This window comes from Leptonychotes weddellii, chromosome 6 (genome assembly GCF_054177405.1).
Source record: "Leptonychotes weddellii isolate Sample4059 chromosome 6, ASM5417740v2, whole genome shotgun sequence".
NCBI lineage: Eukaryota > Metazoa > Chordata > Mammalia > Carnivora > Phocidae > Leptonychotes > Leptonychotes weddellii.
The window spans coordinates 60,171,452-60,184,089 of record NC_138374.1 but is presented as its reverse complement, the minus strand read 5'-3'; the positions used below and the strand labels follow the sequence as shown (position 1 = coordinate 60,184,089).

The 12,638-nt window shown below is 39.6% G+C and overlaps 1 protein-coding gene and 1 pseudogene across 2 annotated transcripts in view; both read left to right on the top strand.

Moving 5' to 3' along the window:
- Nucleotides 1-1,299: 1,299 nt before the first annotated feature.
- LOC102728051 (serine/threonine-protein phosphatase PP1-gamma catalytic subunit pseudogene) lies at nucleotides 1,300-2,568 on the top strand (annotated as a pseudogene).
- A 2,836-nt stretch (nucleotides 2,569-5,404) lies between these two features.
- UBE2D1 (ubiquitin conjugating enzyme E2 D1) overlaps nucleotides 5,405-12,638 on the top strand; it is a 39,076-nt gene continuing 31,842 nt past the window's right edge. The window contains exon 1 of one of the 2 annotated variants that reach the window (XM_081824231.1): nucleotides 5,405-5,654. In XM_081824231.1, the coding sequence (XP_081680357.1) occupies nucleotides 5,631-5,654 (24 nt within the window). In that variant the 5' untranslated portion in view covers nucleotides 5,405-5,630. The other variant, XM_081824230.1, reaches the window with a different exon arrangement.

Genomic DNA, 12,638 nt, shown 5'->3' with positions numbered 1-12,638 from the left:
AAGCCATGTATAAGAGAAGCAAAGGAGGAGCTGGGAAAATGAGAATGGGCCAATGTTCAGAGAGAAGGGAGACCTCCGGAAAGGGAGAGTAAGAGTAGTCAAGCTCCAGAACTGTCTTAGGGTTTTTGCCTGGGGAGGAGGGGTGGGTGGGGGTCTTCCAAATTAACTTTCAGATCCCATAAATTATTTCTATCATTCTTCCACTATCCTATTCCCTTGGACATTTTCTTTTAAGTTAAATGAGTAGATTTTTGTTCCTTACTCTTTGTGAGCCTTTAGAATGCTATGGTAGCTATTGTTTTGGGCTTCCGCAAAAGCTTTCCTCCACCCTGACCTTGTAGTAAACAGACTCTGATCCCTGGCCACAGGGAAGAAAGGTGGACATATCCAACAGACTTTTGGAAATATAAGGCTGAAACTGGAGTGACAGTGTGGACTGGAAAGAGATCATCATCATACAGAAAAAACAAGGAAGTCATTTTTTTTTCTATTTTAAGTCCAGTTAGTTAACATACTGTGTTATCTTAGTGTCAATCAATGCCAATACATCACCCTGCCTTCATCAGGACAAGGACATTCCTTAATCCCCATCCCCTATTTAACCCATCCCTCTACCCACCTCCCCTCTGGTAACCATCAGTTTGTGCTCTGTAATTAAGAGTCTGTTTCTTGATTTCTCTCTCTCTCTCATTTGTTTCTCTTTGCTTGTTTGTTTTGTTTCTTAAATTCCACATGAGTGAAATCATATGGTATTTGTTTTTCTCTGACTGACTTATTTCCCTTAGCTTATACACTCTAGCTCCATCTATGTCATTGCAAATGGCAAGATTCATTCTTTTATGGCTGAATAATATTCCACTGTATATATATACCGCCTCTTCTTTATCCATTCATCAGTCAATGGACACTTGGGCTGCTTCCATGTCTTGACTATTGTAAATAATGTGCTATAAACATAGGGGCACATGTGCCCCTTTGAATTAGTGTTCTTGTATTCTTTGGATAAATACTCAGTAGTGCGATTGCTGGACCATAGGTAGTTCTATTTTTAACTTTTTAAGGGACCTCCATACTGTTTTCCACAGTGGCTGCACCAGTTTGCATGCCCGTCAATAATGCCAGAGGGTGCTTCTCATGGTTCCAGTAGGGAGAGAAGGAGGAAGCAGGGAGGGGGTGGTTGGAGTCCCCCCCGGCCCCGCCCCATGGCTTCTGCCACAGCTGCCACCACTCCTCTGTGTGGGAAAGGAAGGTGTGAGTCCCAGCTGGAGCTGGGTGCTGCTGCGGGACGGTGGGAAGACAATGGCAGATATAGATAAACTCAACATGGACAGCATCATCCAGGATTGCTGGATATGAGCAGGTCCAAGCCTGGTCCGAATGTCCAGCTACAGGAGAATGAAATCTGAGGACTGTGCTTAAAGTCCCGAGAGATCTTTCTCAGTCAACCTAACCTACTAGAACTTGAAGCACCACTCAAAATATGTGTGATATCCACGGGCAACACTATGATTTGCTTCAACCTTTTGAGTACAGTGGTTTCCCACCAGAAAGCAACTACCTGTTTCTTGGGGACTACGTGCACAGGGGGAAGCAGTCATTGGAGACTCTGTCTCTTACAGACTTACAAAATCAAATATTCCGAGATTTTTTTCTTCTCAGAGAAGAGAGGCCCATGAATGTGCCTGGATCAATAGAATTTATGGATTATGATGAATGTAAAAGAAGATATAACCTTAAACTATGGAAAACTTTCGCAGACTGCTTTAAACTGTTTACCGATAGCAGCCATTGTGGATGAGATGATATTCTGCTGTCACGGATGTTTATCACCAGATCTTCAATCTATGGAGCAGATTCGGGGAATTATGCGACCAACTAATGTACCAGATCAAGGTCTTCTTTGTGATCTTTTGTGGTCTGACCCTGATAAAGATGTTTTAGTCGGGGGTGAAAATGACAGAGGAGTGTCCTTCACATTTGGTGCAGAAGTGGTTGCAAAATTTCTCCATAAGCATGATTTGGATCCTATACGTAGAGCCCACCGGGTGGTTGAAGACGGATATGATTTTTTTTTTTTTTTTGCAAAAAGGCAGCTGGTCACTCTGTTTTCTGCACCCAATTATTGTGGAGAATTTGACAATGCAGGTGCCATGAGTGTGGACAAAACTCTAATGTGTTCTTTTCAGATTTTAAATCCTGCCGAGAAAAAGAAGCTGAATGCCATGAGACCTGTAACACCTCCAAGGAGTATGATCACAAAGCAAGCAAAGAAATAGATGTAATTTTGACACTGCCTAGTTGGGACTTGTAATAGAGAGTATATAACCTTCATTTTTAAAACTGTGATGTGGGGCGCCTGGGTGGCTCAGTTGGTTAAGCGACTGCCTTCGGCTCAGGTCATGATCCTGGAGTCCCGCATCGAGTCCCGCATCGAGTCCCGCATCGAGTCCCGCATCGGGCTCCCTGCTCGGCAGGGAGTCTGCTTCTCCCTCTCCCACTCCCCGTTTGTGTTCCCTCTCTCACTGTGTCTTTCTCTGTCAAATAAATAAATAAAATCTTTAAAAAAAAAAAAAACTGTGATGTGTATTGGTCAGCTTACTCAAATAGTGTGTTTGTGGGGCCCCACTTCCATTTTTTGAGTTAATGAATGGCATTTGCTGATTATAACAGCAAATGAAAGACTCTCCACTCCCAAGAAAAAAATGTTTTGTTTTTTTAAATTCTGTAGTCCTTTTGCAAACAACTGTAATGATGGTGTTAAAGCTGTACGCCCCAGAACAGTTTATCCTAAGAGGTAAGTATACAATTGATCTTTTTAAAATTCAGTTCAACCCATGAATGATGAAATGCTCATTTTCTTTAGGATATAAAGAGAGCCCTAGGGTGCTCCATCTGTGCATGTTATTGTCATAAAATACATACCGTTGATGCAAACCACTGTGAACACTTTTTAAAAATTTTGTTTCAAAAGGGATTGCTTTTTTTCTCTCATTGTCTTGTCATGTACAAACTAGTTTTTATAGCTGTCAATATTAGGGTTAACTCAACGTTGCCAGCATCACTGGTATGATGTATATTTAATTATACTTTCCCCTACCATATTCTCAAAATGACGATTAAAGCCATTATTTTAAAAAAAAATAGTGCAAGAGGGTTCCTTTTTCTCCACATCCTCACCAACACCTGTTGTTTCTTGTATTGTTGATTTTAGCCATTCTGACAGGTGTGAGGTGATATCTCATTGTAGTTTTGATTTGCATTTCCCTGATAATGTGATGATGAGCATCTTTTCCTTTTTTCCCCCCAATTTTTATTGAAATCCTAATTATTTAATATATAATGTAATATTGATTTCAGGAATAGAATTTAGTGATTCATCATTTACATACACCACCCAGTGATGAGCATCTTTTCATGTGTTTGTTGACCATCTGGATGTCTTCTTTGGAAAAATGTGCATGTCTTCTGCTCATTTCTTAACTGGATTATTTACTTTGGGGGTGTTGAGTTTTATAAGTTCTTTATGGTTCTTGGATACTAACCCTTTATTGGATATGTCATTTGCAAATATCTTCTCCCATTCAGTAGGTTGACCTTTGGTTTTGTTGACTGTATCCTTCACTATGCAGAAGCTTTATACTTTGATATAGTCTCAATAGTTTATTTTTGTTTTTGTTTCCCTCTCTGGAGACATATCTAGTAAGAAGTTGCTACAACCGATGTCGAAGAAGTTGCTGCCTGTGTTCTCCTCTAGGATTTTGATGGTTTCCTGTCTCACATTTAGGTTTAATCCTTTTTGAATTTAATCCATTTTGAATTTATTTTTGTGTATGGTGTAGAGAAGTGGTCCAGTTTCATTCTTTTGCATGTGGCTGTCCAGTTTTCACAGCACCATTTTTTGAAGAAAGAGTCTTTTTTCCATTAGATAGTCTTTGCTGTTTTGTCGAAGATTAATTGACCATATAATCGTGGATTTATTCCTGATTTTCTATTCTGTTCTATTGATCTATGTGTCTGTGTTTTTGTGCCGGTATCATACTGTTTTGATTACTACAGCTTTGTAATGCAACTTGAGGGTGGAATTGTGATGCCTCCAGCTTTGCTTTTTCAGCATTGCTTTGTTTATTCAGAGTCTTTTGTGGTTCCATACAAATTTTAGGATTACTTGTTCTAGTTTTCTGAAAAATGCTGGTGGTATTTTGACAGGGATTGAATTAAATGTATAGATTGCTTTGGGTAGTATAGACATTTTAACAATATTTGTTCTTCCAAAGGGAAGTAATTTTTATAGAAAACTTTCAACATATTAGGTACTGTGGCACTATATATTTTAATACCAATTAATTTTGATACATCCAGGGATTATTATCTCTATTGACAGATGAAGGAACTGAGGCTTAGAGAGTTTAAAGTGGCTTAGCCATGGTCAAACAGTAGGTAGGGGTCAAAGGGATCAGTCTACAAAGCCTATGCTCCTCGAATCACCCTGGGCAGCCTCCCAGTTTATGGGAGGCCAGGAGGTTTATCTTCTAGAAGATATTGATGATGAGATCAGGGCTTGGAATTCTGGGGCACTCCAGCTCTTGAGAAGAGGAGCTAGTGAAAAGGAAAGTCAGAGAAATTTAAGACCCAGTTACCATGGTGCTATGGAAGATAGTGTCCCTGAATGCTTTGAAAAGCAAAAGGATGGCCAGTCATCAAATGATTCAAAAACATCAGGAAGGATGAGGAGTGAATTGGGTTTGGTAATTAGAAGCTCAAGACCGACCTTGGTGAAAACCGATTTTGCTTGTACTGAAAGTAGAAGCCAAATTTTAATGAGCACACAAGTTCATAAGAATTGAGGGAGTGAGGAGTGGGAGTAGATTGTATTGAGTAGGTACTGTGAAAGGAAGGGAAGGAGCCAATAGTGATGGTGAATCTCAAAATTTGGAGTTCCAAGGAGAAGCAGACAAGAGGGATTATCAGCGGATAGAGGTGCCTTTTGAAATAGGAACTAAGGAGGTAAGTAAGGAGTCATAATGGGTATGTCTGTGCATGTGTGAGAAATTTAGTCAATTTATATGTTTGAGAAGAGCGATCACTCTACAAAAGTAAAAATAACAGGATCTCTGTATTGGAAATTCTATTGGAAATTCCTGTAAGTGCTTTCCGAGCTAATTTGTTATCCCTATTTTACCGATTGGGAACTTCAGTTCGTAAGTCGATCAAAATCAAATTGCAGAGACCAACTCATGACTGCGCAGTTCTAAGTCCAGGCTTGGGTTGAAGTCAGCAGTGAGTAACCCGACGTTGCCCGGGGCCAACAGCAGAGGACAGGGCTGGAACTACACTTCCCAGTGTGCCAGGCGGGGCGGGGCGCGGGCGGGGAGGGCGCAGGCTCCTTCCCAGAAGCAAAAGCGGAAACAAAAGAGTCTCGCCGGCGTCCTCGCCCGCACACTCGCGCATACCCGCGCTCCGGCGCACACGGAACAGGCACCGGCGCCCGGAGCGAGCCAGCGAGCAGCGAGCCGGGGACCCCCGGGCTGAGCCAGCAGAGCAGCCAGCGAGTCGAGCCCGCGACGACCCTACGCCGCCGCGCCCCGTAGCTGCCCTCAGCCGGCCGGTGTCCCCGCCGCCCTCCCTGACCCATGGCGCTGAAGAGGATTCAGAAAGTGAGTGCCCGGGCCAGGCCTGGGGCGACGGGGCGCGCTTCGGCTCCCTGCCCACACTGACCCCGGCGATGGTCCCGAAAGACGCGCCGGGAGGGCACGGGATGGGAGGGTGCGCGGGGATCAGGGGGCCGGAGATGCCGGCGGGGCCAGCGGGCACTGGACAGGTGAGGTGGAAGCAGGGGCAGGTCCCGGGTGGCTTGGAGGCGGGGGCCCCGCTGCGCGCTCGCGCCGGAGCTGCGCCGGGAGTCCCTGGGTGGAGATCCTTCTCGGGCTCCAGACCTTCCCCAAATCTGTGCTTTACGGTCACGGCTGGATTTTGCCCTACACTGGTCTAGTTTTGGCTCCTGTCATGCTGTGTTTTCTCCACGCCCGTTCTTTTATGTTCTTGCTTCCCCGGGCTCCCGGAGAGGGCAAGGAAGGTGTGGTGGGCCTGCAGTCTTTCTCCTCGGTGCTGTGGGTTTGTTCTTTTTCTCCTCTGTGGTTGGCTCCTGCTTAGATCCCTGAACGGGCTGGAAAAGCCCATTTGGGGCCCAGAAGCCAGGAGAAGCCTCTTGCCTCTTCTATTTTGGTGCCTCTTCTGCTGCCACTTCAGGTCACATAGCTGTAGTGAAAACATAGTTGCTGATACACAACAAGATGACCTCCTGGCTGTGATTCATCGTGAGTCAAGCCAAACAGGTTTCTTCCCCCCTCATGGTAAACTTACATGTAAAGTTCGAGACACAGCAGAAACTGCCACAGTATAAGTTGTTTGATGCTTTGACACATGAGAATAGAATGAAGAAGAAATGTATATATTCATTCAACACATATTTATCCATCCCAAATCTGTAAGGAATTGCCTTCTCTTGCATAATACTGTATTTATTGCTACTCTTTCAGATGTGAACATCTTACAAAATTGGGGTTGGGGCATTTTTTTTTTTCTGTTCACTTTTATTTCTTGTTGAGTTATGGGTCTGTTCACTGACAGGTTTTTAAAAGGTTTACAGTTATGTGGAGAACACTGAGAATTTATTTTTAAACGGGAAGTGTTTCAGCAAGTTAAGCCAACAACAGACAGCATGTCTGGTAAATAATTTTAGAAGAAATCAATGCTACAGAAAAATTCTATTAACTTTTTAAGGCATGAAGTGATGGAGATACGTACATTGTGTTCTCAGTCATAACTGGTGGCATCTTCTGGTACAGAGGACAGCAACTTTCAGGTCCAGCCTCTTTTATTGTTGCTGTTCAAACACTGAATCCATAGAATACTGTTTTTGTGTGTGTGTGCCATTTGAGGGTCTTCTCTCTATAAAACATAAAGCTAACAATCCGCATTTATTGATTCATGTTTTCTGATTTGAAGGTAATGCAATTACACATTCAAAATTACTCTAATTTCAAAGCCCTTATCAGCATCTTTGTCATGACTTGTATGCTTATTAATAATATGTAATATTGGCTTACATTTGAATTAAACAATACATCTATTCCAATGGGGCACCTGGATGGCTCAGTCATTAAGCATCTGCCTTCGGCTTGGGTCATGATCCCAGGGTCCTGGGACCCTGCTCAGCGGGAAGCCGGCTTCTCCCTCTCCCATTCCCCCTGCTTGTATTCCCTCTCTCGCTGTGTCTCTCTCTCTGTCAAATAAATAAATAAAATCTTAAAAAAACAAAACAAAACAATACACTTATTCCAAGGAAGTTTTAAAATTCTGTTTCCTTCTTTTCTACTTGTGAGAATTCTTCACAAGACTTTGCATATACAATAAATTTTAAATAATGTAGAATTTATCCACAGGAAGTAAACATTCAAAGAAAATGGACACTATTTGTAAATACTTTACTGGGCAATTGTCAGTCACCAGGCCGAATATTTATAATATGGAATACACCCAAATCATATTTTTGTTAACTATTAGTTATTATTAGTTTATAACAGAATTGTTTGGTTAAAAAAAAGATCACATAGAATTGATGTTAGGCCTGTAACAAATTGATATTTTGGAGAATAAATTGGGGATCACATAACATCCCATCTCTGTGTGCCAGTCTTTGGCTTCCCTTTCCTGTTATCAGAAAAGTTGACTTGCACAAATCTTCTTTCCACTAATCACATATCTCATGTTCATATCATTCCCTCATACTTTAAGGGGTGTTATTTTGTTTGATTCTCCGCTTTTCCTACTGTTTACGCCTCCTTGATTAGAAGCCAGTTCCAAGTGGCTCAGTCGTTGGGCGTCTGCCTTTGGCTCGGGTCGTGATCCTGGGGTTCTGGGATCAAGTCCCGCATCGGGCTCCCTGCTCGGCAGGGAGCCTCCTTCTCCCTCTGCCCCTGCTTGTGTCTCCTCTCTCGCTGTGTCTCTCTCTGTCAAATAAATAAAAATCTTAAAAACAAAAACAAGCCAGTTCCAAGTAAGGTATATGCTTTTTGCCTTATGAACAGTTACAAAGCCTTCTTTGATATCATCAGTATATAAATTCTTACTTGAATCTTGCATGTTCCAACAAAAGAAGATACATATTAACTTTTGGCCTTTCTTTTTAAGTGTATTGGAATAACACTATCAGATACCTTCTAGGTCATTGGGTTGTACTTTTCCTGTACCGAAAGTGGCAGACCTTAAAGCTGTGCAGAACCTCAGAGAACTGCACTTTGGAGTTGAGTGGAGGGCAGGGGCTGGAGCCAGCGTCTAGCGTAGTGTATCGGAAATATTTGTGGGACATTTTCAGACTGTCCCCACTGCTGTAATGAAAGATGTGGAATCCCCCAGATGGGCTGGAGTGGAAAGAAGGTTGAGAACCACTGATGTTCTAGTCTGTTATTCAAAGAAGGAATCTGAGGCGTGGAGTGAAGGAGCACTTTGTCCAAGTTAATCTCTGAAGAAGTGACTTGCATATTTGAGAATGTTAAAAAAGTTCATTACTTCACATTTTTTCCACTTTATATGAAACGATTAAAGATGGTTAAATTAAAATTGTATATGCAAAGCATGTAGATATCAATGCTTAAAATACATTTTTATACTAGAGTATGCTAAATGATTTCATGCTCTTTAGACATCCAGTGCCAGTTTTGCATTTCAGCTCATAAATTTACACACCCATGCCCTATTTTTTGGTTACAGTGGAAGATGTTATCACAGTCACCTAAATCACTAAAGGGAAAAAGTTTGAACAAAGTCTGAGGAAAGACACAAAATATGTTTGAAAAAAAAAGATAGTTTTTCAGCTGGGCATCTATTATTTTCTAGAATTATTTCTAAGTGTTTCTTTTATCAGTGCTATTTTTAATACTTGATAAACTTTTTTTGGAAATCACTTTAAAATTACGAATGTTATATTATAATACTGAATGTTTTAAAACCAAGAAAAGAAAGATCCTAATTTGGTCATTATTATCATCTTAGTATATTTCCTTCTAGACTTTTTAAATTTGATAAATTGAAGTAATGATCATCATAGTAACATGATATGATGGGCTTTATTGCCTTTTTGGTCTTTTGAAAAGTGAAACGAAAGAGTTTTGTTTTACAAATATAGCAACACAGATAACTACTCCTCAGTGTACAGTTCTGTCCTCAAAATGGAATATTTGCTTTTTTAATAAGCAATTTAACTTAAAATGTATATATAAACAGATTACAACTTTATAAATGTTTTGTGCTGCTGAATTTTTTGATTTGTACAATTCCACATTAAACTCTACATCCGTCTAGAAAACCTTTAGGATACTTAAAAAAACAACCCAGCCCTTTGTGGATAGAGCATCAAAGAGAAGAAGATCTGGTTTTTATTTCTGGCTCTGTGATTTACTAGCTTGTTTCCCTATTCATGCAATGGTACTATGCTGAATACAACCAGCAAATATAATATATAATGGTTACTCTGCTCTGCTGAGTGTTTGACATAGATTAATTGATTTAGTCCTTAGTGGCCCAAGAGGTAGAAATGATTGTTATTCCCATCTTACAGATGATGAAACTGAGGCACAGAAATGTTGGGTAATGTACCAGAATTACGTATCTAGTAAGTGGCAGTGCTAGGATTTGAAACCAGACAGATGGCTTCAGATTCCATGCTTTTAACCATTTTAGGACATGGCTTTTTCTTATCCAAATGGACTCATATCTGTTGTATTTAAATTGATAGACACATAGAGTTAAATGAGTTTATGGGTGTAAGTGCTTTGCAAACTGGACTGTTCTATACACATGTAAAGTGGCATTATAATTAAGACTTTGGGATATTTAATCATGCATCACTCAGTGTATTGATTGTGCTTTGTAAACCTCTGCTCTGAAGTAATGTACACTAGATCATTGAACATGGTAAATGAATAATATAACTTTATTTTTGTTCCATCACTTAAAATTTTTCTCCTCCAAAGGGATTTAGAAAAATTGTAATTTATAAATGTTCTGTCAAAAGTATCATTTCATTGTGAAGTTTTCATTTGAGAAAACTATTTATGAACTGATTTAGCTATTTAGTTCCTCTAGTGGCTTTGAATAGCAGTCGACTGTTCAGATTGCACAAATACGTTAGGAAGACTTGAAGATTGCAAAATTAAATCTAAGATTCCAGATTCTTTCAGTAAAAAAGGATATAGGTTCAACAAATTTTTTAAAGGAAGAACATAGTATTTATGCTTCACGGTAGATAAAGTGGTTTGCCTTGAGATGAAAGGAAGAAAGTGTTTTTTTCTAAAAAGCCACCATACGAATTTTTCTGCTTTTAAATCTTTGTAATTAAGCTCAATCTTCTTTTGCCCTGGGTATCATGTATTTTTCCTTCTTCATCACAACAGAGGTGTTAAAAAAAGAACAGTTCTGAGGTTCCTTCTCTGTGGAAATAAATAGCATAGATCTAAATAAGGCTGTTTATGCCTATTTTAGGAAGCCAAACACATTATAAAAACCAACTTAGCAGGATGTGGGATTGCCCCCAGTAAAGCAGGGTAGCATCCTTACTTGTTTTAGTTCTCTGAAATACACATTGAAAACATATTTAATGAGTGCCACTAATCAAAATAATAAGCCTGATACTCTCCACTAAACTGAATTAATGGTTGTCTGTAATGTATTGGCTCTCTTCTCTTCCCCAGTTCTTTTTAACAGTGGATGAACTGATACTATGTTTAATTAAAAACAGGTATTGAGATACTTGTCCTCTCTCCTCTTAACCCTATGATGCTGGAATAAAAGATGCTGTGGTATATAATCCAGATTTTAGGGGATTGGAAGGATCCTCAGACCACCTCAGAACATCTGTCTGAAGGCAAAACAGGTTCTATTTCGAGCCTGTCTTGGTCAAGATGGTCTCTGAAAAGCTGAGGTTTTTCTGCATTTAACTGGTTCTGGGATGAATCTGTGAAGGTTCAATTACACACATTAGACAGTATTAGAGGCTACTATGTTTCAGGAGTTGTTCTTAGTATCGGGAGGAAGCTACCATTCTAAAGTTTACAGTTTAGTGCTCCCATCCTCTTTCTGGATGTTTCCTCCACTTCTCTCTATTCATATTATTCTGGGGTTTTTTTTGTGGCTCTTCTCCTTCAGTGTTACCACATTGTTTATTAGATGCCTAGTCTCCTTTCAGATTTATGAAAACCTTTCCAGCAGGGATGAGGTTGCGATATTGCTTCCTTCACCTCAGACTTCCTTAGTAGTATCTGATGATTCTCAGTCCAGGTGACCACCCTTTTTATGTGAGCAGAATTTGGATTTCTTTAGAGGGAACAGACCTGATGGCCTGGGCTCATTGTTCTTCTCTAAACCAGTAAAACTCTGGCCTGTGTTTATGCTTCCCCCAAATTTTGATGTGTTGTATTTTCATTTAGTTAAAAATATTTCCTAATTTCCCTTTTGATTCTTCTTCAACCCTTGAGTTATTTAGAAGATTTTATTTATTCTCCCAATATTTTGATTTACAGATAGCTTTCTGTTATTGATTTCTAAGTTAATTCCATTGTCAATGAAGAACTTGTTATTTGACTCCTTTTAAATTTTGGGGACTTGTTTTATGGCCCAAAATATGGTCTGTATTTTTTACTTACATAATAATGATGCCATTCAGGTGCTCAACGTAGCTTTTGAATGGAAATGTTTAATAATTCCTAGCCTTCAATTTGCCAGTTTCTGGTTGGTGTCCATAAAGCCTAGGTTATTTCTAAGGAATGAATGCCAAACTAAGGCTTACACCTTCCCAGTGTCTTCTTGTACTTGTATGAGTTTCCAGAACAGGGGTGATGAAACAAGTTTAGTGGGTCACAAACAGCATTTTAAAAAAATGGAATATAAAATATTAATGCTTTAGGTGTAGTAAGGGTGATAATTGTTTCATGAAACTTTTAATTATATATTTGTGTCCCTGTGCCTGTGGATGTTACTAGTTGTGATGTATGTATCATGTTTTTCTTGTTTGAATTGCTGTAAGGAAAGTTTGAAAATCATAGCATAAGATCCTTAGATAAAATCAATATTATCAAAAATACATGCCACACATTCATATGTGTACACATACATGTATGTATATATAGAGAAAGCAAATGAACATATATACACATACAAACACATACACGTATATACACACACTCACACACAATGTCAAATGTTGTAGTCTCGGAAACAGTTCTGTTTGTTATAATCTTCAATGCTCACTGTTTTCTGCTAAAAGTTGTAGCATTTTATAGTCACTGAAGTACAACCACAATATTCGAGAATAGTGCTGGGTGATACAAAGATGAATTGATTTATTATGCAGAAACTTATTAAGTGCCTTCTATATACCAGTTATTTGGGATAGACATGTAAGAAGTGATATTTAATAACAGATATTTGGTTGAATCACAGACCTGTACCTCTGAAACGAATGATACATTATATGTTAAAAAAAAAAAAAAGATAGTAGGAAGGGAAAAATGAAGGGGGGAAGTTGGAGGGGGAGACGAACCATGAGAGACTATGGACTCTGAGAAACAAACTGAGGGTTCTAG